Genomic DNA, 26,517 nt, shown 5'->3' with positions numbered 1-26,517 from the left:
GATGTCATTGGGCGGAAGGAATCCCGCCAGCTGCTTACGTCAGGCGGCTTCCGGGAGAGCCAACCAGTGCCTTAAAGGGGCGCAGCGGCTCCGGGTAGTAGCGGCTCCGGGCTCGGTCGTACCGGTGTCTGCACGACCGGCCACACGGCACCACCCGCACAGGGCCACAAACCGGGCGGGGGGAGTCCGGCCCCCTGAAGGGGAAAGAAAGGAGGGCCGCAGGCAGGCAACCAATCAGCAGCCAAGAGCTTCCCAGCCGCCTCCAATCAGAAGTAGCGCTTCCCAAAACAGTCGTGGCGAGCCAATGGGAAGCCCGCGCCTCTCGCGCTGGGCTCAGGCCGCCCCCGGGCTGTGCCCGCGGCCTCCCGGCAGCAGGGGGCGCGCGGGGGCGGCGGCGCTGCGCGGGCGGCGCGGAGGAGGCGCTGCCGCCGCTCTCGGTGTCGTTATCGCCGTCGCCGCCGTCGCGCCCGTCCCGCCGGCCCCGCCTCCCGCTGCGCTCCCGCGGCCTCACAGCAGGTACGGGCGGGGGGAGGGACAGACACACCGCATCCCGGTGCCTCCGCGGCACCCTCCGCCCGAGGAAGGAGTGCCCAGCCGCGGCCGGCCCTGTTGCCGTTCCGCCCCGCTCCGGGCGCGGGGAGCCGGTCCCGCCCGTCCCTTCCCACGCCGCGGGGCCGCCGCTCCCCGCTCCGGGCGGAGCCGCTGGTTCGCCGCGCCCCTCCCGCCGGGGGTCGCGTGTCCTCCCGGCCGTGGCCGCTGTCGGTCCCGCCGGAGCCGCGGCCGGGCCGGGCCCCCCGGAGGTCTCTCCCCGGCTGCCAGAGCCGAACAAAGGCGGCGGCGGGCGGGCGGGAGCGCTGGGGCGGCGCAACCCGCGGGTGGGAGCTCTCCTGTTGCGCCGTGACTGGAACAGACCCCGCGGAGCGCTGACAGCGCCCGGCCGGGCCCGTCCTCTGCCCGCGGCCCCCCGGGAGTTGCTGGGCTTTCCGCGCTGACAGGTGCGGGTGACCTCGGCCGTTCCTGGAGTCCGGGCACGGTCCCGGTGCCTCCGGTGTGCCCGGGCAGCCCCGGCAGGCAGCGCTGCAAGTGTTCTGTTACCCAAAGTCAGAATTGTCTTACGGGAAGTGGGAAAGAAACCCCAAACCAACCCCACAACCTAAACCAGCAACGAAACTCGAATATTGTCGATTGTAGTGACCAAAATCGAGTATCAGAGTTTATCTTGGTTTAAGTCCTGTTGATAAATCTGGATTTATTGGTGAGATGCTCTTCCTGCGGTTAGGTTTTGGGATCTGTCCTTTACTGAAGTATCTGAGAGAACTGTAAACCGAAGTCTTCAAGCTCTGCTTCTTAATCTCCTAGGGAAGTGAAATGACTTCACAAAGCGTTTTTGTTCTCTCTTGTTTCTTACATGGATTTTAAAAAAATGTAGTAAAGCCGTGAAAATAAAAAATAAATCTTGAAAACTATCTTATTATTTTGTGGATAGGGAAGAAGTGGGAGGAGATGCAACTAAATACCGAAGGTAAGTAAAGAGTGGGGAATTAAGACGTCTTAATTTACTGCTATATGTTCTGTTTTCTTTTATTCAGATACTTCGTTTTGATTACAGTCAAGTTCACTTTTTAGAACTAAAAGGTGGAACTGCCTTATGTCTGTGTGAGGTGGTTTTTTGAGCTGACATAACAGAATTCTGTGATTGTGGCCAGAAGTACGAGATTAAGCAGAGAAGTTTACTTGGGACTATTGAAATGCGTGTTGTGTAATGTGTTTCCTGTTTCTCCCCCAGCATCTTGCATGTTTGAAATGTCTCATAGAACAGCTCAATTATGTGTAAATATGAACATAAACTCTTTTGTGCTTTTGCTGTCTCAGGAACACATTTATTATTTACAGATTGTGTATTAAGGTCTCTATTTTCCCTTCCTTATTTTGATGCCACTCCAAGTCTGATGAGCAGTTTACAATCTCTGTAAGGCATGCTTTAGTTTGCACTGTTGTTTATTATCTGTAATTATGCTTTTAATCTGTCAGATGACTGACACGGGCAATAAAAGGGCTTTGACAAGTCTGCTTTCTGTCAAGGTTTATTCTGTGTGCTGCATGTCCAGCTGGATCCTTGGCTGGGCTGGAGCTGGGGGTCCTGGAGATGTTTGTGTGGGTGGCATCTCTTGGGGAAGCGATTTGGGTGTAGTGTTGATGCCACTTCTCACTTGGCTCTGTCGAGGCAGAGTTCTGCTTTCCTGTGCCCCTGGGCTGGGAATTACACCTGTGTAGCTTCTGGATCCAAATGCCTGAGTGGATTGTGCTTGTTGCTGCTGTTGGAGGTGCAGGAGGTAGCAGCAGAGGTAGGCTTTTGCTTCTAGTGAGTGAGAGGGATTTATATTGCCTGCCTCTTAGTCATATCTTCACTCCTGCTGTTCTGTTTCAGTCTTGCTCTTCCCTTTGCAGCATTCCCTTTATTCTAGGGTTTAACTTCTCTCCTTTGGAGTAGTTTTCCTATATGGAAACAGTGGTGAACTGTTGTTGGTGTTGTTTTATACACAGGCTTTTGGTTTCACAGATTCTGACAAAGTTTTGACATATGATGGTGTAGATGATGAGATCATTTCTGTCAGAGTTGAGGGGGAGAAGGCTGATGCTAGGATACAGAAGGGGTCTCTTCACTTGGTGTGATTTTATTCGCTAATTCAGCTGAACCACTGAGGCTGGTGGAGATCTTTCAACTGCAGTAATGACAAAATTTTCAATGTGTTTGTACTGTATAGAAATTCGATATTCCTGTCACCCAGTAAATGTGTAAATAGTGAACTCGCTGATACATGGCAGGAACATTTAGACTGTTTCAATGTATGTAAGTTTATCTTTCTTTAAATTCTGTCCCTGCAGAAGGGGAAGGGCTGTTGCTACATAAGTGGGGTTTCATCTTGGGAAGTGGATGGATAACATTAAAAGGCAAGACATGATTGTCAGTTGCCTTGTATATAACTGAGCCTTAACCTGTTTCTGGTTGCTTCAGAGGATATAAGGAAAATTTGGGGGGAAGAGATACTGTTAAAGGTGCTGTCTGAAATGATTTTAAATTCTCTGCAAAATCGTCGAATATTGGGGCAATTTAATTGTCAGAGTATTCTAAGAAAAGATAATTTTTGCCTGAATATCTTGTATGCAGATGAGTAGGGAAAAAATAGAAAACTGCTTTGAATTATAAATTCCAGCACTCACATATGTTCATCATTTGCTAGCTATTCTTATGTATGCAATGCCTGTTTGTAACATTTCCATTAACTTTATTGTTGTGGAGAATTGGGATCTGCACATCCTCAAGTTCAATATATCATTCTTTAATGTTCTGTTGGAGGTGATCAATAACTGCAGGTGTCACTGTGTTGGACTTTTCTTGTGTCATTGCAAGTTGGGGTGGAATACTGGGATTTTTTAAAATTAGTAAAGCATATTTTAATTTTGCCCAGATTGTGGCATATGCAAGACTCTTGTGTGGCAAGGTATTACATTGTTAGCTGTTAATTCACAGGACTAAAATGTGTTTTTCAGAGCTTACTTTTGAGGGAAAACGTGCTACTATTCTTACTTTCTTTGGTTAGTGTGATAATTTCTTATTCTTACAAGATTTTCTTTGAATTCTAAAACCTAATCCATGAGTGAGTAAATAAAAACTATTCAGATGCTAAATAAAATGTCTTTAGGTATTTACATTTTAATTTCTTCATGGATATGCTGTTATTTATTAAAACCTTTATCATACAGCAAAATCATAGTGTGTATTATTAATTCATGGAAGAAAAGGTGATGCATAAAATGACATGAAAAACAGTTAGTTCCTCTCTAGAAAGCTGAGAAATTCCTGTTAGGGAGCTATCAGAACTGTCCATGATACTTATCTAAAAACTGAGTTTTAGTTTCATGCTTTTTTTAAAGCTTGCCCTTTCTGAGGTCACAGTGAGGTGAAATGGGGACCTTGGAGTGCTTGCAATAACTTGTTTAGTGACCTTAAGAAAATTATTCATTTTTATGCTCATTTTAGGAATGTATTACAATAGGAGTAACTTGTAGTACTTGAAGTAGTCTAGACTTCATACATTTGTTTAAGGGGCTTTGAAAAGGTTTGTAAACATTATTAGAGCTGAAGATTCTTCAATTTGTTTCTTTATTCCAAGTCATTCAGAGAAAGCAGGGTATCTTCTGCAGCATGTTTCTGTCCTCAGTTGGGATTTTTTTGGAGTTTGCTGAGGTTAGTTTGTTTCTCATTTTACTTTGTTTTCATTCTTATGCCACTGATGTGAAATGGCAACCTGGCACAAAATACTGGCTTTTTTTAACTTAGTTTCAAGACTAACAGAATTGTACTGCATGTAGTTCAGGTTTTTTTTAACTATAAATTCCTACAAAAAGTAATTTTCTTCACAAAACATACACAGTTCCTCTAGCTAAAAGCCTTTTTCTGAACTTGCGTATTTTCAGACTAAAACTTTGTCCTACTGGTAGTTTTTTGGAAAAATAAAGTGTATTCTTACATGACAATTTGGCGTAACCAAGTACAATTGTGACAGCCTTCAAACAGCCTTATATGCAAGGTTATGCAGATCATTTTAGCTTGTTAAATTTGAGTATTTGTAAATCCAGTCAATTAAAGACACAAACTGAAAAAAAATCAGTGATTGAAACAAATTGAATCGAAATGTCAAGCTGATGATGTGGAATTACCTTTGAGTAGTTCAGTTTTTCAAGTGAGGTAGGTAGTCTTTGCTACTGGTAAAGTGTGCAAGGTTCTCACCTTGGCTGACTGTTAGATATTCATAAAGCAGCAGTGTTTGCTTCTAATTTCACCTTGGTGCTTGGGGGATGATGAGATGCTGTAGAACCAGACTTCATGGTAGCTTTCTTATCAGTTTGGTTTTTATTAATAAATATACCAGGATCTTGAGTTTACTTCCACTTGAACAAGCAAATAAAGGAGGTGTAAAGCTTTTCCAAGGGGACAGTGTGGAACTGCAGCTCAGTTGAGCAGTAATCCCTGAAAAGATGGGCTTGGAGCTTGGTCAGTTACACTGACAGGACTCTGCCTCCTCTGGAGGAAGTGAGTGGAAACCAAAGATAAATTAGAAACTGGAAGAAAGGTTTCCTGCAGAAATATTGAATGTTGTGTAACTGGGCACTGATGGGGGGATGTTGGTTGTCACCTGGGGCTTCTCCCTGTGCTGCTCTGGGTGCTTCAGCTGTGTCAGGAGTTTCTGCAGTGCTCTCTGAAGCTTGGTGCAGAATCATCTTTGTACAATGGACTTGATGTGAGAGTGGCTCCTTCTGGGCCAGGTGCACACATTCTAACAGCCATTTCTCTCTGTTCCTTTTTGAGGAGTGGCATATCCCAAAAGTGGATGTTCAGGATAACATGTCCAATGTCTCGGAAGAGAGAAGCACTAGACAACAGGACATTAAGAAAGGACTCCAGTTTATAGAGTATGATTTTGTGGTTTTTATTCTTGTATTTTCATTTACATGTTTATATATATTTCTATGAGATGGATGGCTCTGAGAAAGGCCTTTTGTGTTTTTCCTTGGCATATTTGCTAGCACTAATATGTTAAACAGGGAACAGCTTTAAAGAAAAGACAGCGCTTCTCTTTGTTCCTAAACAGAGCAAATGCAAGGTGAGAGGTTATTTCTTTCCTGCCTTTGAGGAAAAAAATAGCATTTAATCTTTTTTTGTGGGTAGAAAATGTTGGTAGCCTGATAATCCACCTTAAGAAGAACTACACCTAAAACTAGGTTCCTACAGAAACAGATGAGTTTGCTCACCACTACCTAAATGTTTTAACTTTCTGGAGCTAAAATTTAAGCTATTGAGAAATCATTAAGTAATTTTCATTTGGGTCAATGCCAACTTTTTTTTAAGATCCTGGCTATCTTAAAATAATTTTGAAATTTCATACTTGTTCACTGCTCATATATGGCATTCTTAGAAAACAAAAACAAACAAAAAATCAACCGCCAACCAACACAAAACCCAACAAAACTTTCCCCCGCCAAACTCCTGACCATTTAAAAACTGTTTAAAAACAGAATCTCAGTTAACCTGTATGTAGAAGGAAAGGATTTCTGCTTTTCTTCCTGGAAATGTAGAAGTAAAGGCCTCCTTTCTGTCCTAGAGAAAATCTCTATTACATGTCATACAGAAGGACTCTTAAAATTCCTGTTGTGTCATTGGTATGACTTAATTAAAATTGATGTGGGTTTTTGATAGATAATTTGTCATTTTATAGTACTTACTAGAATGTTGCAGTTCTCTCATCTATAAAATGGCTCTGCAGGGGAAAGGAGAGGAAGGCTTGCTCTTAAACAAAGAACAGTGATGTCTAAAATTCTCAAAGCATTCAAAACCTTAATACATTTTGAGCAGCAGAGTTCAGATTGACCATGTAACTTCAAAAGAAAGTAAGCCATTAGTAATGAGACAGCTCCGTTTTTTAATCAAAACTCATCTACAGCACTTTTCCTCGTTCAGTGCATGCTATGGGCAACATTCAGAGATTTGCCTGTTGCAGAAGCAAGGCTGCTTTTACTAAGAACCAGCATTCCTCAGTGTGATTGTCTTTTAAGCAATATGTATAATAAGTGAAGATTGAAATTTTTTTTTCTAGATCCACTTTGCCCTATCCAGGGACGCAAGAACAATATGAGGTAATGAAATGACTTTTTAATTTCCAGACTGGTTTTTAAATTGGTCTGTATTATTACAGTTAATCTTGGTTTTAGTCATCATTTAGGTGATGATATAATATGAATGGTAATTTTAAAAGTCTCAAAATTGAAACTGGACAACTACTAACATTATGATACAGGTATTCAGATATTTGCGTGTCCTGAAGTTACTCATACAGCAGTTGAGGTGAAGTATTTCTCTGCTGGTATTGTGGATGAATTTGAGGCATTAATTGAGTAAAACAATGTGCTATTCTGAGTAAAGCTCAGAGTAGCAGAGCAAAAGTAAAATAAAAGGACTTCAGTCACAGAAAGCCTCAGAACGTATTTTATTTCTGTATGTGCAATGATTTTGGCTTATATTTTCAGACTTGTCCTATTAGTTCTTTTTCCAGTGGTAGGTGATTTCATTGGATTTGAGAATGTATTAGATAAAAATGTTGCCATTCACATTTTGATGAAAAAACCCCTTTTGCAAAGCAGCTTTTGTGTTCTGCTTTGTCAGTTGCTATGGCTGCTGCTTGCTGAAAGAATATATGGAAAATATATATACATCTTTGAGATGTTCTTGGAAAAATGTCAGAAGAAAAGCACTAGTGTAGACAAAAGTTTTGCATTTCACTCCGATTCCACGGAGTTACAAGTACAAATTTTGTATTTAAAATTTTCCTTGGGAGTATGGAAGATAAACAAGCAATTGTTGTTGATGAGTTTTTGTTTTCTTTGTTGCAGTTATTTATACGAGATCTTGTTAGAAATCTTTTTCATGAAGGAAATGATGTATATCGAGAAGGTGATTGGAGAGGATCACTGAGTCATTATACAGAGGCTATAAACATAGCTGATTATGCTAATTCAGAAGAAATCCATGTTTCTGATGATGTTTTAGAGAAGCTGCATGTGAACAGGATTGCCTGTTATTCAAATATGGTAAGCTTCTGTTTAAACTAGGATTTCTCCAGAACAGGATGCAAACAGGGTATGAAGACACAAAGTCTAGTGAGTGAAAAGCTTTTGATGGCAGTTTGAAGATTGACATGTTTCAAATCATCTCTTTGGCACATTCTTGAAAAGCTTTTTACATGTGTAATTGAGATATTTTAGTTACTAATAGTAGAATTAACATAAAAGAGTCATACTGGGCTTGGAATTTGATGGATTCAAATTTTTATGCATTTACACTGCTGACTGCACTGAGTTGGCTGCTTTTGCTTTCTCTGTGGAACAAGATGGCTCTTGTGAAAGAGTTACATTTTCTTTGTTACTGGGTTTTACGTAATGATGGCACTGCTTGTTTTAGTTGCCTAATTTGGTGATTTAGCAAAATTTACAAATGCACTGTGCAGTGGCCTTGGGGAGTGTTTGATAGTGTTTTAATACCTTTGTCCAATGCAGTTCAAATTCACTATTTCCATGATAATAGTTCTGATTAGTGGCTTTTTTCTTTTTGCTCCTCCTAGGGTTTGCATGAAAAAGTTCTAGAGGACTGTGAGGTAGCATTAAGATTGAATGAAAACAATTTCAGAGCTCTCTATCGCAAAGCCAAAGCTTTGAATGAGCTGGGAAGCTTTAAGAAGGCTTATGATGCTGTAGCAAAATGTTCTCTTGCTGTGCCACAGGTGGGTAAATTGTGTATTGCTGTTTATTTTTAAAGTTTTGAAACATACACTTATTTCAATACCAAGGTTGTTTCTTCTAGTTTGGGGTTTTTTAATGCAATAAAATATTTTTTATTCCTCTAAGCATTATTTTTTTTCTTGTGGAAGTACAGACTGGGGGCAGAGATTACAGTCCCCAAGCTCAGTTTGCAAAAAGCACTAGAACCACTGAATTAATTGTTAAAAATCCTCTATGACGTGAAGAGAACCCCACCATAATTATAATATACATTTATTCTTTTGATAACTGCATTTTAGCTCTCCAAGTGTTTATTAACATTGCTACCAGTGCATTGTTCTCTGTGAATCACTTGCTGTGCCCCCTGACTCTTGGGCTCTGGGTGTGTTAGCAGGCACTGGGTGGTGGAGGAGATGCTCTGTAGACTGAAATGCTGGTCCTGAGGATCTGCTTTCCCTGATTGTTTGTGTGCTTGGGTTGTGGTTTTTTTATTTGTTTGGGTTTTTTAGGAGCTGGAGTGCATCAAGTGCATTCCTGCAGGGCTTTAGTTATATCCAAACCCAGTTGGGTTCTCTGGGACCCTTCATAATGCAAACTTAAATGCTGTGAGTGAGGATGGTTAAGAGATTTCACTTCAGAAATGAAGTGAATTTCTGATTTGGACTTACATGCTTATGGAATCTTTACATGCTTTGCTCAGAATAGACTGATCTGATAAAATACTGACTTGCTGCATACTCACCTTGCTGCATCAAAATCACAGGGAGACACTAGACAAAGTGTTGGGCATAAGTTTTGCCTCTTGATAGAGAAGGTTTCAGTTGTCTTTCCAAAAACATAAACAGTTCATCTGAATGTGTAACTTTGGACTTTGGATCCTCACTTTGTGCCTCCAGATCTGAATGTTTTTGCTTAAGGTTAATATGCCTTTATGTAAGTTTTATAAATAGCTTTTTCTAGCTGTAGGATGTGATCTGAATACTAAATCTTAAAATATTTTAAATAGGTAGTTATAACTGTAGGACAGAGGGAAATACAATGACATTTTTAATTCTAGTAGTATGATGCAATGCCTCCTGAAATACAGAGTGCTCATTAAATATTCATCAGTATCATGTACTAGCTCATATGCTAATCAGGAATATGGTTCTCAATTTCTCTAAAAACAAAACAACAAAATAAACCCCCATCCCCTTAAGGAACAAATGCCCCCCTCAAATAAACAAACAAAAAATGCCCACCCACAAAAAAGACCCCAAAAACCAAAACAAAAAACACCCAAAAAACCCCAACAAAACACTTATTTGAATTTCTCTGTCTTTGGAAAGCCTTTATATTATTTTAAATTCAGATAAAAGGAAAAGGAGGATACTGTCCGTTTTCTGTCAACATAGTTTTTGCTTGAGGGTTGCTGTATTTTCAGCGGGTAGCTGTCATTTCAGTTACAGGTTTCAGTTCTGTGTTTCTGGAAGAATAAAGCTGCATTTTCAGGCATCCTGCATGTAGGGATCTTGCAGAATACAGACTGAGATATAAACAGATGTCTTTGCTTGATGACAGTACATGTAAATTATGAAATTTTATTTATGTCTTTTAGGATGAAAGTGTGATTAAGCTTACTCAAGAACTAGCTCAAAAACTAGGGTTAAAAATAAGGAAAGCATATGTTAGAGCAAAGGTAAGATTTTATTTTAACATTTTATGTTAAGGTTTCCCTCTTTTGATATCAAATTTGTATTTAATGAAAATATCTTTTCTTTGTAGCCACCCTCATCAAATTCAGTTTCTAGTGATGTATCAGCTCAGGTAAGGTTTTACATGTTCCAAGTTCAAGCTGCCTGTAAGCTACAGGGAATAATTGTTTCATTATTTCATGATGATAAAGAGACAGTGGTGCAATTGACAGTTTATATGAGAGGCTGTTATTTGGGGATTTGGGGTTCTGTTATGTTCAGTTTTGCTGGACACCTGTGGCAGACTAGGACATAAGATTATTATTGGAGTTATCTTTGTTGAATAAATGTTAGCTAAAAGATTAAATCCAGTGCAATGCATTTATGTACTTTTCATGTCCTGAGGCAAGAATGAAGTTAATTGATTTTTTTTTTTTTTTTTTTTTTTAGTTGACAATTTTCAAAATGAAGGGTGCTGGGATAGAATCCCTTTTACTTACATGTATTTATCCAAATTTGATCTTTATTAGCAGCTGAACTTGCATTTATCTTGCTCTTTGTAATGTGTCTGAATAGCAGTTGTGAAGAGGAATTTATCTTACAGACTTCTTTCACAGGAATATAGACAATTTAGCTGTAAAGGGATGAGGAAATGAAGGAACAGTTCATTTAAGATACCATTTAGACTCCTTCATTCCCTAAAGTGTCACTCTCACTTTGGTTGGTTGGTTGCAAATTTTCAGTGATACCACGAGTGGAATTCAGTCTGCAAATGGATGCTTTATCTAAAAAAAAAATATTTGAACTTTACATTACATTAGACTTTGTAAATTTGAGATTTTATAAAACCTAAATTTGAGAGGGCTTACATTCTTGTCTGTAAATATGTATTTGAAAAATTTTAATGGCTCTTGTGGCTGAGAGATATTTTTTCTCATTTACAGAATTCTTCTGTAGAAGATATTGAGTTAGGTGAGTCTTGTGTTACATTACTAATGCTAGGGAGCTAGATATGCCCTACATATCTCATTGTATTAGGAAAATTTGGATGAAAATTCATCTGGTCATTTGAAAGTACTGGGGTAAAGTCTGATCTGTTTATCTCTAAAACTGTATATTTCAGTGGCTGAGCAGATTTCACTTTGGCCTCCTCAACCTGATATGGTTGTAACTGCTCCTGTAGTGATTGTGTCCATAGTATCCTCTTTAGCTTGAAAAAATAGGGAGGGGAGAATATGCCAAAGATTGAATAAAGTATCAGGTCTGTAGCCTTTTCTTTCTGTTTTAGCTTGAGTAATAAATAAACATTGAGATGAAGATACACATAATTTGGAAGCTGATAGAAGCTGGAAATATTTAATGTGGTTTTGCTTAAACATTCTTCACATTTCTTCACTCTCTCACCCTCCACTTTGTCAGGGTAAAAGTGATGCAAGAACTTCTCACATCTTACAAAGGTTCCAGTCATTCCCATCTTACCTATTTCAGATTTATCTGACCAGAAACAAGAGATGGTTTCTGCTGCTTCTTCATCAAACTTTGTTTCTGAAGTGTCCAAAGTGTCACCAGTACCTGTAGCACCTTTACCTCCTGTTATGCCTCTTCAGATGGAAAAGGTTCCTTTGCCTTCTGCAGTGTTGGCAAATGGAGGCAATGTTTCTTTCCCTATGCCAGAAGCATGTTTAGATTGTGGAGATGGAGATATAATTATTGGAGAAGAACTTGATGAGTTACTTGATTCTGTGCCTGATCCAGATGAAAGTGTAATGGTAAGACTTTTTTATGTTTTCTTTCTTGAAAGACTCTCTTTAGGAGTGGGATCTCATATTTTTATCAGGTGGGCTGTCTTTGGGCATAGTCAGGTTGATTTTTTTTCAGGTTCAGATTCTTTTAAATGTGGCTGTAAGGATAGGAGGACTACTTCAAAAATACTGTTATGCTACTACCCATGCTACTTAGAAGAAGTACTGTGAAAAGCGAATTGGACATTTGAAGTCTGGGCTAGTGAGGTTTTTTGGGAGGTTTTTTGTGCCAATAAACCCTCTTAGAACATGAACAGTGTGTTGGAATGCTCACCCTCTAGGTGTAGAAACTATGGTTAAACATAAGCAAAAAGCTTTGCAGCAGAGTAGTACTTGGGCTGTGTCCTTCTGGGATGCTCAGTGGTGTCTCTGCAATCAGAACTTGGTCCAGATCCACCACCTGCCTGAGCAGAGACAGACCACTGTGAGCCTGACTTTTTGTATTTTCAGAAGAGACATTAGAGAAATGCAGTTCTGTGAAGTGTTGTTCCTACTTACACCATTATGCCAGACCTAGAGCAGACTGTGAAGCCTCCAGAGTTTCAGTTTTTAGTCAAAATGAGAGCTCTGATTGATGAGCAGAGATGTCTGAACCTATTACCAAGGTTACTGACTCGCTGCTCTGGCCCTGCCAGTCATTTGGAGTATTTATTTTGTATTGTATTTGTATTGCAGTGTTAAATGAGGCTGTGGCACATTCAGTTCTGCAGTTGTGATTTTAATTCCTCATTCAACTCTGATTTACAGTTGCAAATCTTTAAATCAAAAATGCTTGAGTTTCTGATTTTCTATTTTATGCACTTAATGTTTTAGAAAATGTGTCAGAAATAGAGAAAGTAATTATTTTTAAGAGATCCCAGGATGTTTGCCATAGTGAAAGCCAGAAGGAAATGCAGTCTTCCAAGAGAGACTGCAGTCTCATGGAGTGTAGAATTGAGTGAGCTGTACTGAGTGAATTGCAGACTGATAAGTGGGGGAACATGGAGTTTCCCACTGGGCAGACTCTGTGCAGGCCTACTCACTCAACAGCCAGACAAGGAGGGAGCTCCTTGGCATGGCAGGAAGGAAGGGAAAACTCCCCTACTTGGTATGTCCTTAACAGAAATGTACAGAGGGATGTGTTACTTTCCATGGGAGGAAGGAATGTGACCTGGCCTTTGCAGAATGTGTTATCATTTGTTTGATCTGAGGACTTACCTCAAAGCCAACCCATACCTCTTTTGCTGTACTACAGTTTGAATTATATCTCTTTATTTAGAAACAAATCCTGTTGATATCTGACTCTTCCTACTCTTTCCTGGTGTCTCTGTTTTTAACATAATTTGGAAATTCAGCCATAATCTGATGGATTGAAAAATCCAGATCTTTTACTAACTTAGTGTCTGGTAACTGAACCCTTAAATGTTTGCTCAGTGCATAATGCCTTGCAGCTGGAGCATTGTTTGGGGCTTGGGTACTGCAGCTCTGTGCAGGACTGTGGTGTACCTGTCTGATGTTTTTCAGTAGGTTTACAAAAACTATGCAGAATCGTGACTAAAAGAAATACTGTGGTGGATTATGTTCTTGAGGCCTTTCTTGCTTGGTCTGAACATTCTTTTAAAACTTTTTTTCCAGCAGACTACAGGAGCCAGAGGACCCATTCCTGCAGGGAGCGTAGCTCCTAGTGTACCTTTCTCTGCCTCTTTGCTGGGGACACTGCCAGTTACTGCAGGATTTGTTCCTTCAGCTTCTCTTTCAGAAATCTTTTCACAGCCTTTGGCTTCATCACTGGAAAACTTCTGTTCGCCATTAAGCACTTTTTCAATCAGTGACCCAAAAAGAGGTAAGAAATGAGTCTTAATATGTAACCTTTAATGATGATGAGAATTGTGCATGAGCCAAGTGATTTTCCTTTTTAACAAATTAGTTTTCACAGCTATTTGTTACATTTAACACGTAACATTTGAGCTGTGCTAATAGTTTTTGAGTGTTGGTTATATATAAGAATTCATAAATAAAGCATTTGTTTCCCTGGGGTCTGCATAAGCATGCTCCAAGCTCCCTCTGTGTAGTTTTTCTGTATCCATTATCTAAATTTATTTGTTTTAAGTGAATAAGTTTAAAGAAGAAATACTATTCCCTCAAACTTTTTTTTTAAACAATGTTACTCTTACTGCTTAAACCATTTGTCATGATTTGGCAATAAACAAGAATTCTAAAAGGGTAATGTAACTATGTACTCTGAAAAGGTACCAGTATTGCATGCTTGGATTCAAACTGCACAGACTGTAATTATGTAGTGAAATCAGGTATGTGAAATAAGAAGATATAAGTAACAAACTACAAAAGATAAAATACAGTTTTGTCTTTAATTATCAGAGTTACAGGACTATGCTGTCTTCAGAACAAAGCCAGATTTACAAAATAAAATAAAAAGTTAAAGAATCCTCTTACCCCTCTTTCATCTCCTCATTTTTTCATAGTCAGATATTGTTTATCTTGCTGCCCTTTTTGTACTGAACAAGTATTTTCATGTTGCTTCAGTATCTGCCTTCAGTATCTGCCAGCACTGCTGGTGGTAACCAGGTGTATATTTTGAAAATAATTGCCTAATAACTTTTCAGCCCAGATGTTTACAAGGGGCTTTTACATAATTAAAAAAAAAACTTATTGTAGCAAACAAAAAAAAAGGTTGGTGTTTGTCAAAAAACCCAAACCTCTGATATTTCTCAGGAATGATAAATTATTTTTTGCATGGGATGTTCTTGGGAACTCATTTAATTAAAATATCTTTTTATTTCTTTAGACATCTCAAGTTCAGCTCCTAGAGATGGAACACCAACACTTAACAGCAGTAATTCCCCATTGTTTGTACGTATTTTTCATGTTTTTGCTCACACCCTTGGAGGCTTTACACAGATCTGCATTTTTACAGCTGAAGTTTCTATTTCTAGAAAAACAGCACTTCTACCATTAAAAGTGGGTTCTGGCTGTGGGAACTTAGGGAATGGTAACAAAAGAAAAAATGTGTGGAGGTTGTTTTATATATGCAGATTTTGACTGATGTCACAACCACTATTCTGTTTTGAGGAACTTGCTGTAAAATACTGTTGAATTGTAAAATAACTAATATAAAATCCCTTCTGATCTGAGTACCAAGCACTAGGCATCCTGAAGAGCTGTCCTAGCAGAGGAACAGAGCAGATGCCCCTGTGTCTGAGGATCTGGCTGTGTCTGCGCTGCAGTCGTGCTGTGCATTTTCAGCCACGCTGCTGGCACTGATTGTGTGGAAAGGGTGGGATGAAGGATTGAATCCTCAGGAGCCAGGAGGGAGGAGTAATTAGTAATAATTAATAATAATTAGCCTCACAAAGGCTGCTGTTCTGTCTGTACCTGGCTGACTCCTGTTTTATGCTTAGTTTGTGCTGTGTATGTGGCCTGTGTAAAATCTCCATATCATTTCTCAGATGTGTGTTTGAAGTTCATATTATGGCTATGAAGAAAAATTTCTGTAGGTTCAATTTTAGTTGTAGATAAATACATTCTCTGTATCAAGTAAAATATGCTTTCTTTCAACAGATAAATGGTCCTAGTAGTTTGTTTGGATCTGAAAATTACATGGGAATTGCAGGCCAAACTAGAAATGACTTTTCCAATGTTTTTAGCAGTACAACTGCTAATATACCTGTATCTCCAGCACTGGCAGGAAGGAACCCACTGGAAGGCACACATGAGCTAAGACAGGCCTGCCAGTTATGCTTTGTCAAAAAAGGTAAGGAGCTATTGGACTTGATGGGGTTGATTTATTTTTTTTTCTTTTAATTTAAAAACATATATTTAAAATATTAGTGCTCCTAATTTAACACTGTTGGCTTCTAAACCATGTTAATCCTGACTTGTTCTTTGCAGATGTAGCACGATCTTATGATTGGTGAAATATTTCAACCACTGTTTTATCTTCTTTCCTCTTGTCTTTATTTCTTGTCCTAATAGATTTCTTGATTTCTAAACCCAGCACAAATCACCCCACGCTTTCCCTGTGTGTAAGGTCATTCACATTCTGTATCCCCTTTCCTCCCAAACCCCAGGGTACTGTGAAGAATGACACCTTTGCTCAAGACTAAATAAAACTTGCAATACTCTCTCTGATTGGCCATGGGGAGTTGAACTGCAGTTCAAAGTACCTGGTAACCTTCACATCCCATCTGTTTTATTGTTCTTTCAAACTAATTCTAAATCATAATCATGAGACTTCCAAACCTTAGTAATAATTAACTCCACTGTATTGACTTAAAGGAGCTTAACCAGTATTGGTCATTAATATAACTAATCTTTTAGGCCTGAGCTGTTGCTGTTACACAGAGCCATGTTTTAAAGGCAATAGCTTCTATTAAAACTAATCTTAAAAATTAGCATTGTGTTTGAAATTACAGGTATCATTGATATCAACATACTAATAAAGAATTGTATTGAGATCTTTAGGGGGATGACTTTTGTACCCTTAAGAATTTCCATACTAGTTTAAAATTATTTTTACTAGAAAAATCCACAAATGACATTTGAAAAACCATAGAACATGTTCTGCTAAAGCTGGAGCTATAACATATTGGTGAGAATACTTAGCATGTTCCTAGCTTCACTTTTTGTGTCAATGCATCTGCTTCCTCTGTTTCTTTCCATCTCTATCAAAGCTTTTAAGTGTCTCCTGCTTTTACTGCCTCTTGAAATTACACTGTTCCATCATCTTCTTGTCCAGAGAAAACTGGGTCATGCTCTTGTTTTTCAGTCTCATGAATAGCAGAATTCACTGAGCCTTGCTCATCTTCAGATGCTCTTCCTGATGTCTTCATTTAGTACCATCCTAAAGAGAGAGTGTGAAGCTAGGTGTATTTTTAGTTCCAAAATCACAAAGTTCTGGGATTGGCATTTATCTGTTTGGCACATGTGAACTTCCTACCAAGTGTGTTTTGTCCCTGAGCATAGTACCTCTCCTAATAAAATAAATGTTGAAGGTTAAGAGAGCCATTTACTGATGACTGGAATTCACCTGCCTTGACTTACTATACAGAAGCAATTTAAGTTTTAAACAACTTTTATTGAAATGGATACTTTGTAATTTGAAAAAATGCAGCAATTTGCTGACCCCAAGAAACGTTAAGGTTGTATCACAACATCCCTCCCCAAATATAAAATAACTTGTGGGTTTTTTCTTGCTGAGACTTCCTTTTGTAAGTATTTGTTGTTTTCTTTTTTTCTATTTTGCTCAACATGGTGGTTAATGACTTTTGGTTCTTCAGAGCTGCTGCTGCAAGTAGGAATTCAATACAATGTGTTTGTTTACTTTGCTTTTGGGCTTCTGTGCCAGTGTGTGTATGGACATGTTCATGTTTGATGCAATTTATGCCAATACAAGCAATTTTCTGTGGTTGTTTCAGGTCCTAAATTATTGGATTATGCTTACCATCCAAATTTAGAACATAAATGTAAGAAGGATATTTTAATTGGCAGAATAAAAAACTCCGAAGATAAATCATGGAAAAAAATACGTCCAAGACCAACAAAGACACAGTATGTGGGGCCATATCATATATGTAAAGGTAGGTGTTACAGAGGGAGCCTGGTAATGCCTGTGCTCAAAGTAATACAATTTAGCTTTTCCATAGTGAAGTATAGAAGGAATTTTTATTTATGCTTATGGGAGGTGGAGAAGGAAGTTCTGGGTTGTTTATAATTTCAAAGGGTGTAAGGAGAGCAATATCTTGACCACTAATATGATTATTCAGAGGACAGGCAGTCTACTTCTATACTGTTCTCCATCAGGAATAATTTTGCTTTTGAGTGTTGGGTGGTTAAACACAGCAAAAAATAAGCATTTTTGTTAGACTTTTGCAATGTGAACCTCTAATTAGGATGTAAGCAAGATGACTTGTGGGTTAATGAGCAGCTTTATTTGAGCAGAGGGTATTCTTGGTTCTTGGCATCATTGCCCTAGATTAGTGCAGGATAATTGATAGAGGTGTGCATTAGCTGTTTTGATGAGTTTTACATTTTCACCAAGTCATTCAGCATAATATTTTAGTTCTGTTAGATTTAAGTGACAAATCTACAGCAGCTTTCTGTAACTTCTTTATTAAAAAGTATTTGAAACTGATATAATGGAAGTTTTAAGATGAATTTCCAAGAAAAGCTGTGTAAAAGCAGTGCTCTGTTTGATGCTGTCCTTTGAGATGTGGCTGCTGAGGAGGAGTGCAGGTACCCAGGGCACTGCACCTTTGCCTACTGCCAGGAGGAGATCGATGTGTGGACGCTGGAGCGCAAGGGAGCCTTCAGCAGAGAAGCTCTGTTTGGAGGACCTGGGAAGATCAACTTGACTGTGTCCCAACTTCTTCAAGAATACCACGGATTATTTATGTTTCTTTGTGAGGTGCTGCTTTATTTCTTGTAACGCAATAAAAATGGTAATAGATAATTAAAATATGTGGAAAGAAATGCTTTGGTTCGTGAATGATTGTTTTGTAACTTTTGGAGCAGATTTCAGTAATTATCTGGCTGCCTTTAGATTAGAGACTAAATGAAGTATCTGTTAAAATCTTTAGTGTAAGGCATATTTTTAATTTTCTACAATATATACCATAAAATTACTTGTTTTTCTATTCCAGAAATGTTTTGATCACAAGCCCAGAATAATAAGCAAAAGGAACAAAGATAACTCATCTTCTTGTTCTCACCCTGCTATGCATGACTTTGAAGATAACAAGTATGTTTGAAGTAACATCTCTATAAGTTGCAATTTAAAAGCAAGGGCAGTTTTTAATACTGATTTTGATTTCTTACCTGTTGGTCAACTTCCCTGCTAACTCTTACCCTTTGGCAGTATAGGAAAGACAGACTTAAAGAGCAAGGTTTGACAAATATAAGCAAGTTAAAGTGAGCTATTTCTTTATCAGTCATTCAAAATTAGTGGTGTCTACCCTCATCTTTGAATCATATGGGATTTGGTGTCAGGTTGTTTATAGCTTATCTACCTGGTGAGCTGTATTGCTCAAAATAGATGTGTAATGTTAAATTAAAACAGGAAAGTTGCTCTTTCTTTGATACGTTTTGCTAATTTTGCTGTAGTTTTAACTCAGGCTTACCTTAATTACAGTGTATAAAATACTTGATAAAAAAGTGAGAGGAGTGTTTTTAATTGTTCTTGGAAAGTTTAAAAAGTTTTATTGTTGTAATAATATAAATTAAGTTTTGGAGAATTAAGAGACTTTTGTCTTTGTATGATGTAAGAGTAAGTAGGAGCACTGGGATTGCTTTGTTTGTATTGCAGTTCCCTGTATTGAGGAAGCACTGCTGCTGCAAGAGCTAGGCTGTTACTGTTCTGCATCACCTCTTCCTTAAATGGTGCTCTATAAATATTCCTTTATAGTACATGGGTTAGTAATTAGATCAGGCTATATACTTGAAAGTGGGCATGACCTGCTTTCCTTCTTGGAAACCAGTGATCCAGCTGGATTGAATTCAGTAATGCTTTGCAGAAGAGGGACTCTGGGTTCCCAGTGCTGTTTGGTGTGTTTACCCAGCCTCGAAACAATGCTTAGGTGTGACCTCCTTCTGGGAACTTTGCTTTCTGATTTCAAGTAAAAAGTGTTTAATGGATATTTGAACAAGCTGTGGTGAAGGATGGTTATTTTAAAGAATATCTAAAACTGTTTTCAAATCAGGTGCCTTGTCCACATTTTGCGAGAGACTATGGTGAAGTATTCCAAAATCCGCCCCTTCCAAGTTCGGTGTCAGCTGGACCTGTGCAGGCATGAGGTGAACTATGGCTGCTTACGAGAGGATAAATGCTTTTATGCTCACAGTCTGGTAGAGCTTAAAGTCTGGATAATGCAAAAGGAATCAGGTATGTTTAGTAAAATGCTCATTTTGCTCTTCATTGTATTGCTACCTCTTCCTTTTGTTGACTCCCTCTGAAATTAGCAGCTTGGGATCAGTGCAGGAAGCAAGCAGGAGCAACCTGGTGCCTCTCAGCTTGCATTTTGGAGAGGTACAAACAGTGTAGGTTTTATAATTACATTGGCATTAGAGCTCTAGTACATTACATTTAAGTACTGAAAGATGCACCTTAACTTATATGAGCAGTCTGTAATTTAAAAACCTTGTATGCTTTCCATTGGGATGATACAGCCAACATTTCTGGTTTGGATGCCCTCACAGTGTTCTTAAATGTGTATGTGTGTGTGTATGGACATAACATCATATCTGTGATGTAAGGGCATAGCACGTATATCACACATGTGTGAACACTTACACAATACACAAAAAGAAAAATGGATCAAAGATTTGGGGCTTCAGTAGCATTCCAGTTTGAGCCTGTCTGTAAGGCTGCAACAGTCATAAGTACTTTTCAAAGACTCTTTCCCTTCCTTTACAGGTATTTCACATGACACTATAGTTCAAGAATCAAAGAAGTACTGGCAGAACATGGAAGCTAGTGCACATGGATCACAGGTATTTTCAGTTTTCCATTCAACTAATTTTGCAGTGACTGTGGTAGTAATACTTTTTTTAATGTGTGTATATAATGTAGCTTATTTTAGAAATTACTTTTTTAATTATTTCCAAATAATCTGTTTCAGTATAGGCTTTCTTCAGCTTGCTCACTTGGACTAAAATGCCTGCTTTGTTGCTGTGCATCTCCTTTTTTACTTTGCTTGTTCTGTCCCAAGTGGAACATAAAATATAAATATAAGTTCAAAGTCAGCTGCTCCAGGGCAATTAATTATCTTTTCAATATGTAGCACTTTTATGTGTTTAGTTTGTACACATTATCACAACTTCAGGGTACATATACCTAAGTCAGAAATAAGTTCAATGAAAAAATGCGTTTGTTTAGAAATGTCTAGTTTGAAATGACAAGCTGAGCTATTACAAGATATGCAGTGTAATATCTGCTTCCCAACATGTGTTGGAATCTCTGCCATAGGGGGTAATTAACAATTATGTATGATATCTTTGCAGATAAAAAAATACCTTTTATTGTTGTTGGTTTTTTTTTTTTTTTTTTTTTTTGCTTAAGATTCTTGGGAACCAAATGAAATATGGATCACTTAATTTGAAGATGAAGTTTGTTTGTGGGCAGTGCTGGAGAAATGGTCAAGTTAGTGAGCCAGACAGAAACAAAAAATACTGTAGTGCAAAGGCAAGACACCCGTAAGTAAGATCAGTGAAAGTTCTCCTGTTTAGTCTGCCATTTAAAACCACTTCTGGGAAGATGTTGCTTCTTAGGAAAGAGTCATACAAGGAATTAAAAACCCCCAAACATAGTGATGTAAAACAGAGTTATCTCTTCTGTGGTATGCTAATAATTGGTACTGAGAGAACACTTTAATGGCTACCAAAGTGTTTGTGTTTTGGTTTTGGAGGGTTCTTTTTGTATTAAGAGTTTTGGTCAATGTTCTGTAGAACTTCATTAAATCTTAAATACATGGTGAAAGCTTCAAAAATAAACTGTCTGAGCTTTCCTGGTTGTGCTTTTGTGCAGAAATTGTGTTGGCTTTTTTTTTTTAATAGTATTTTCTTTGATTGAATGCTTGTGGTTTCCAGATGGAGCAAGGATCGCCGTGTGGTGCTGGTGATGTCTAATGAACGGAAGAAGTGGATGACCATTCGTCCTCTGCCTGCAAAGAAACAAGTGCCTCTGCAGTTTGATGTATGTTAACTTAAAACTAATGTTTTGGTTAAGAAAATAGATAATAATCACTGGAAAATGCTGGCAATTGGGCTGGTTTCATCAGTTCTGTAGAAATTCCCATGGGAGTTGGTAGGAAAATGTTCATAGTGTTCCTACAATGTTCAGCCTTAGGAAAGCACTGATCTCATGTTACTACTGAAGTCCTTACTTGTCCGTGGAAGAAAATAATTCTGAAATTATTTATACATATCTGGGGTCTGCTAGTGTGGTAGGAGGCAAAAAGCACTCATAGTACTTGCTTCCAGCAGTTCTCTTTTTCTAACTATAAACGAGGTTTTTTGTAAAATAAACATTTTATTTTTCACATTATATAAATGTTTGGGAGGGGAAACACTATCCAAGACTGAAAAAAAATACAAAAATTCTACTAGCATCCATTCTGCTTTATATTCTTAAGGATTTCTTTAAATTCATGTTCTAGTTGTGCAATCATATTGCTTCAGGCAAGAAATGTCAGTATGATGGAAACTGCTCATTTGCTCACAGTCCTGAGGAGAGAGAGATGTGGACCTATATGAAGGAGAACAGCAGTAAGTAGAAGACTAAATATAACATGTTGCAAATCCAACTGTTCTTTTCCTTTTTGTACTTAATTGCTTTTTAATCTAATTTCTTTCATTATCTCTTTTAGTAAATCTTGCAGGTGCCCTTGTCTTTGAAATTAAATAAACCCAGACCAGGCATTCAAAAATAGTATTAAATAAAAATAGCTGTGTTGTGTATTCACTGTTTGATGGGTTTTCTAACAATAAAGTAGCCTGTGTTGTTTTTTTAGGTGTCTTAGAAATATTGATCCTTGCAGCAATATCAGTTGGTGTTTGTATTGCCATGTGCACACACATGGATTCATGGAATTACATATGGGGGAAACTATTTGCAGAACAATCCCCCCCGTGTATTTACTGGGAATTGCCATTCCCTTTTTGTGGCTGACTTTACTATCCCATCAGTGTTACTAGGGAGAAAGCATCAAAAATCAGAAGTAATAAATGACATAAATTATCAGATCACGGTCTGCAAGAAAGCAAGCTAAATTTACCAAAAGCTGTAGCACACATGGGATTAGTCTTTGAAATTCAGTATTGATATGCAGCAGCAGAGTTGCTGTCTGTACTTTGGGTACCCATTCAGAAACCTGTAATCTCTTGCTGTCCCCTCAAGAGACATGGAGGGCTTTTGGTAAGGAGCCAGAGATGCCTCTTCCCCTGCTCTTAATCTCTGAACTGTGTAACTGTCAACATTTGTTTCCTTCCCTTTTTGTTCTTAGAATAGGTGGGGATTGAATTATGCTCACAAACTCAGTCGTTTATCTAGTGTTCTCAAACTCTTGCCTTAATTGCTAATTACTTATTTTAGCTTCTGCTCTCATTAGTTCAAGACTTGGAGCAGTTGTATGACATATGGCTAAAAACTCAAAAACCAGAAAAAGGAGATGATACAGCTGCTCAGGCAAGCAGAGAAAATGGGAAGCAAATTCATATGCCAACTGACTATGCTGAAGTTACAGTAAGTAATCATGGGTATAATTCAAATCCAAGCATGTGGGGGTTTGTTGGGCTTTTTTTTTTCCAGTCAGTAACTAAGGTTGTTTCCCTTATTTCCTTGGTGCTTCCTTAGACCATAGATAACTACACTAAATGTAACTGACACTGTGCATCAGTTCTTCTAAAGCCAGTGGAGATTATAAACTTTAGGTGATTGTTTAAATAATTGTGTCTGTTTAGGTAAACAATATCCTGCTGGCCAACATAAAGAAAACATTCAAAATGTATTAGGAGAAGTTCTGTCCTTACAGCATTGAATTTGCAATGTTTTGTTTTCAAATTCCTTGTAAAACAGGTGGACTTTCACTGTTGGATGTGTGGGAAGAACTGTAATAGTGAGAAGCAATGGCAGGGTCACATTGCTTCAGAAAAGCATAAGGAGAAGGTTTTCCACACTGAGGATGATCAGAACTGCTGGCAGTATCGCTTTCCAACTGGATATTTTAGCATTTGTGATAGGTATGTAAGATGGCAAAAATACTGAGAAATTACAGTTCATAGCTTAAATAATTAAGGCAGTTACTAGTTCTGACAAAGTTTCTAGTATTTCTTGATTTGCATACATCTTTCAACAAGGAATTAAGTAATTAACAGTATTTCAACATGATAGAACTCAGGGAGTGACAAGGTGCCTAATTTTGGAACAAAATTAACTGCCTGTGTGATGTTAATGGGTGGTAGCAAGTTCATTGCAGCTGTGTGAAGTGAATATTGTTGGTATTATTACAAGTTTCCTTAGGCATCTGTGTATTAATTAGAGCCCAAGAACAGTGCCTAGCTGGACAGTGATACTGGAGCTTTAAGGCAAGTAGAAATAATGTTAGCATCAAATCAAATTTGTTAAAATTAAGTATTTGTCACTAGAAATTATTTATGAATAGGTGGAAGAGGACTTCCAAGATCTGTTGTATTTTTCCAGAACTGGTTGTATTGCTGCTCCCTTTAATTCTTCAGTGCAGCCTGTTTTACCTGACTTCATTAGATGTTTTTTGTAAATCTGTTTGTAAATATTTTGTAAATTCCTTCCACTGTCGGAGTCCTTTTGGAAGGCTAAAAACTTTTGAATCAAGAATTCTGGAGTTTAAGGTTCAGTTTGCTGGTACAGATGCCTTTGTTATTCCATTTTCAGTTGAAGATTTTGAGTGTCTGGTATATCTTGAGAAATTGCATAGCAGAGAAAACAAGTTATTTTTTATTTGCAGTCTTTGCATGGAAACTTACATGTCCCTTTACTAAATTTTTAAGTAGCATTCTAAATGTATTTGCTTTGAACGTAACAGACCTTGGATATGCAGCATCAAGTGAATACAAACTGGCATGTTAAGGTGCTCTGAATATTCTAACCTCAAATTTAGTTAACAAAGGTAATTAATTAGTTGGATTTTTTAAACAATAGTCGTTCTTTAGTAAGTTAAATGATGAGGTATTCATTAACATGATGAACTTGATGATTTCAAGCATTAAGTGTCTCAATCTAAGTAGGAACATGAAGAATAGAAAGAAAAGAGCCATCTGTTACCCTCTGTATATATTTGTCAGCTGGGAAACAAAAATACAACCAAATGCTAAACAGAGTTAGTGTCATCTAACTTTTAAAAGTATATACGCTTCCATTTTTTTTTTTTTTGGTCCTTCCTATGCAGTTTATTTGAAAAACTTGACCTGAAGAAAAGATAGACACAGTAGAGATCATGGTAGTTCTGTGAAAACACTGTTCAAAATCTGTCTTAACAGATATATGGCTGGTACTTGCACTGAAGGAAACAACTGTAAATTTGCCCATGGAAATGCTGAACTCCGTGAGTGGGAAGAACGAAGACAAGTTTTAAGAATGAAACTCAGCAAAGCAAGAAAAGACCACTTGATTGCTCCCAGTGATAATGACTTTGGAAAATATAGTTTTTTGTTTAAAGATTTAAACTAATACTGAGATGACACATACATGTTATCAGCTGGAAGCATAAACCAGAAAATTTGACAATAATCAAAAGCATGTGACAGAAAAGCTGCAGGTTTTCTGCTTTTATTGGCATACATTGTTCCTCCTGAACAGCAAAGTATGGTAGATTTAGGGGGATGGAGCAGACCTGTCTATGCTCTCATGAAACAGAGTGGTGATTAAAAAAATCTGAAGTATTATGTGCTTACTCACCTCCTGTTGGACAGAAAGTTAGGAAATAGAAGGGGGAAGAGTGGTTATAATATCTAGGAAGCCCCCTAGTCTCAGACCTTCAGTTGAAAAACTTCAAGGTATCAAGGTATTGCAAAAGAGAGTGTTAGTGGGCTAAGAAAATGATGGATGAAAATTCTTCAGATCTTTTAATGGAGAGGATTTGTTTAAAACAAAGTTTGCTACTTATCTATATGTAGGTTGCTAAAAATGATTTTCTTATTAAAGATTTTAAACAAAATAACCATTTAACTACAATATACGTTGAATGGGTATTTTTTCTCTATTTGTATGTTTCAATATAATTTACTGAAAAAGGATCTTGAGAGGAAAAAAGTATTAATTTTTGAAATGAAGTAGTTAAAATTCTGTTTCTTGGTCTTTGCTGTTTAAATGATGATTTTGAAAGATTACACTTGTATGTCAGTATTGTGTATTATTGTATGGACTAATGTTGCCTGTAATAAAGAGAACTTTACACAAAGCTGTTTTCTGCATGTAGCCTCTCAGGATTGAGATTTTGTAAAAACAATGATTTGCCAGTTAGCAAAAGCTTGAGCACCTGTAGCTAAACATTCACTGAGTTGGTATTTGTGTCGCTAGTGGCTCGTTTGCAGTTCTGTATTGTCATTAGCTCATGGCATCGCTGAAGTAACAGAAATGGCCAGTAAGTTGTGATATGGGCAAGCAGTTTGGAGCTACCTGGTGCTGGGACACGTTTTCAGCCTTGGACATGGACATGAACACATGAACCACTGCCTCAGCTGCACGGTGGATGGTGCTTCCCATTGCCTTTCCTGCAGAGCACAGGAAATGGAAAACAAGTTGCAGGCTGAGGTGACTCCTGACTGCTGAGCCTTTGGGCTTTCCAGTCCCTGGAGCTTGTGTTGTGTTTTGGCTTCTCTGCAGATCCTGCTTTCTGCTTTCTTTGGGTTTACTTATTTCCTTTTTTTTCCCCAACTAAGTTACTTTCAGCCATTCCTTCAAAATAACTAAAACTAGGTTTCTTCCCTTCATTCTCCCCACCCAGGTTACTTTTCTCTGTTCCTTACATAATTAGAAGAGCTTTAACAATGACCTCAGTAGTTCGAACGTAGTCATTGGGCATATATTGGCTGTGTAAAGTGTTGAACCAAAGTTCAACATCATGTTGAATCAAGTTCATCCATACATGACATGGATGCTGTCTCCCTTTCACTTCACAAAAGCACAACAACTTTGAAACCAACCCCTCGTGTGCTTCAGCCTTAGCTTGGGGCTCTTGCGA

The 26,517-nt window shown here is 38.3% G+C and overlaps 1 protein-coding gene across 3 annotated transcripts; it reads left to right on the top strand.

The window, feature by feature from the left end:
- Nucleotides 1-402: 402 nt before the first annotated feature.
- On the top strand, nucleotides 403-25,747 carry ZC3H7A (zinc finger CCCH-type containing 7A). 3 transcript variants are annotated; one of them, XM_058815777.1, is made up of 24 exons: nucleotides 488-516; nucleotides 1,487-1,522; nucleotides 5,372-5,475; nucleotides 6,657-6,696; nucleotides 7,450-7,647; nucleotides 8,178-8,336; nucleotides 9,932-10,012; nucleotides 10,099-10,140; nucleotides 10,952-10,979; nucleotides 11,496-11,776; nucleotides 13,424-13,631; nucleotides 14,595-14,659; nucleotides 15,368-15,560; nucleotides 17,224-17,385; nucleotides 18,016-18,212; nucleotides 18,448-18,545; nucleotides 19,504-19,685; nucleotides 20,217-20,293; nucleotides 20,862-20,995; nucleotides 21,389-21,494; nucleotides 21,958-22,066; nucleotides 22,909-23,042; nucleotides 23,376-23,539; nucleotides 24,815-25,747. In XM_058815777.1, the coding sequence occupies exons 3-24, from the start codon at nucleotides 5,408-5,410 to the stop codon at nucleotides 25,002-25,004; spliced, it is 2,916 nt and encodes a 971-aa protein (XP_058671760.1). In that variant the 5' UTR covers nucleotides 488-516; nucleotides 1,487-1,522; nucleotides 5,372-5,407; the 3' UTR covers nucleotides 25,005-25,747. The 3 variants fall into 3 exon arrangements, with proteins under 3 accessions (XP_058671759.1, XP_058671760.1, XP_058671761.1); XM_058815776.1 differs by lacking the exon at nucleotides 1,487-1,522 and having other exon boundaries at nucleotides 403-516; XM_058815778.1 differs by lacking the exon at nucleotides 488-516 and having other exon boundaries at nucleotides 1,069-1,522.
- The last annotated feature ends 770 nt before the right edge of the window (nucleotides 25,748-26,517 follow it).

Source organism: Ammospiza caudacuta, chromosome 17 (genome assembly GCF_027887145.1).
Source record: "Ammospiza caudacuta isolate bAmmCau1 chromosome 17, bAmmCau1.pri, whole genome shotgun sequence".
In the NCBI taxonomy this organism is placed as follows: domain Eukaryota; kingdom Metazoa; phylum Chordata; class Aves; order Passeriformes; family Passerellidae; genus Ammospiza; species Ammospiza caudacuta.
The sequence above is the reverse complement of the archived record's forward strand: the minus strand, read 5'-3'. Positions and strand labels throughout refer to the sequence as shown.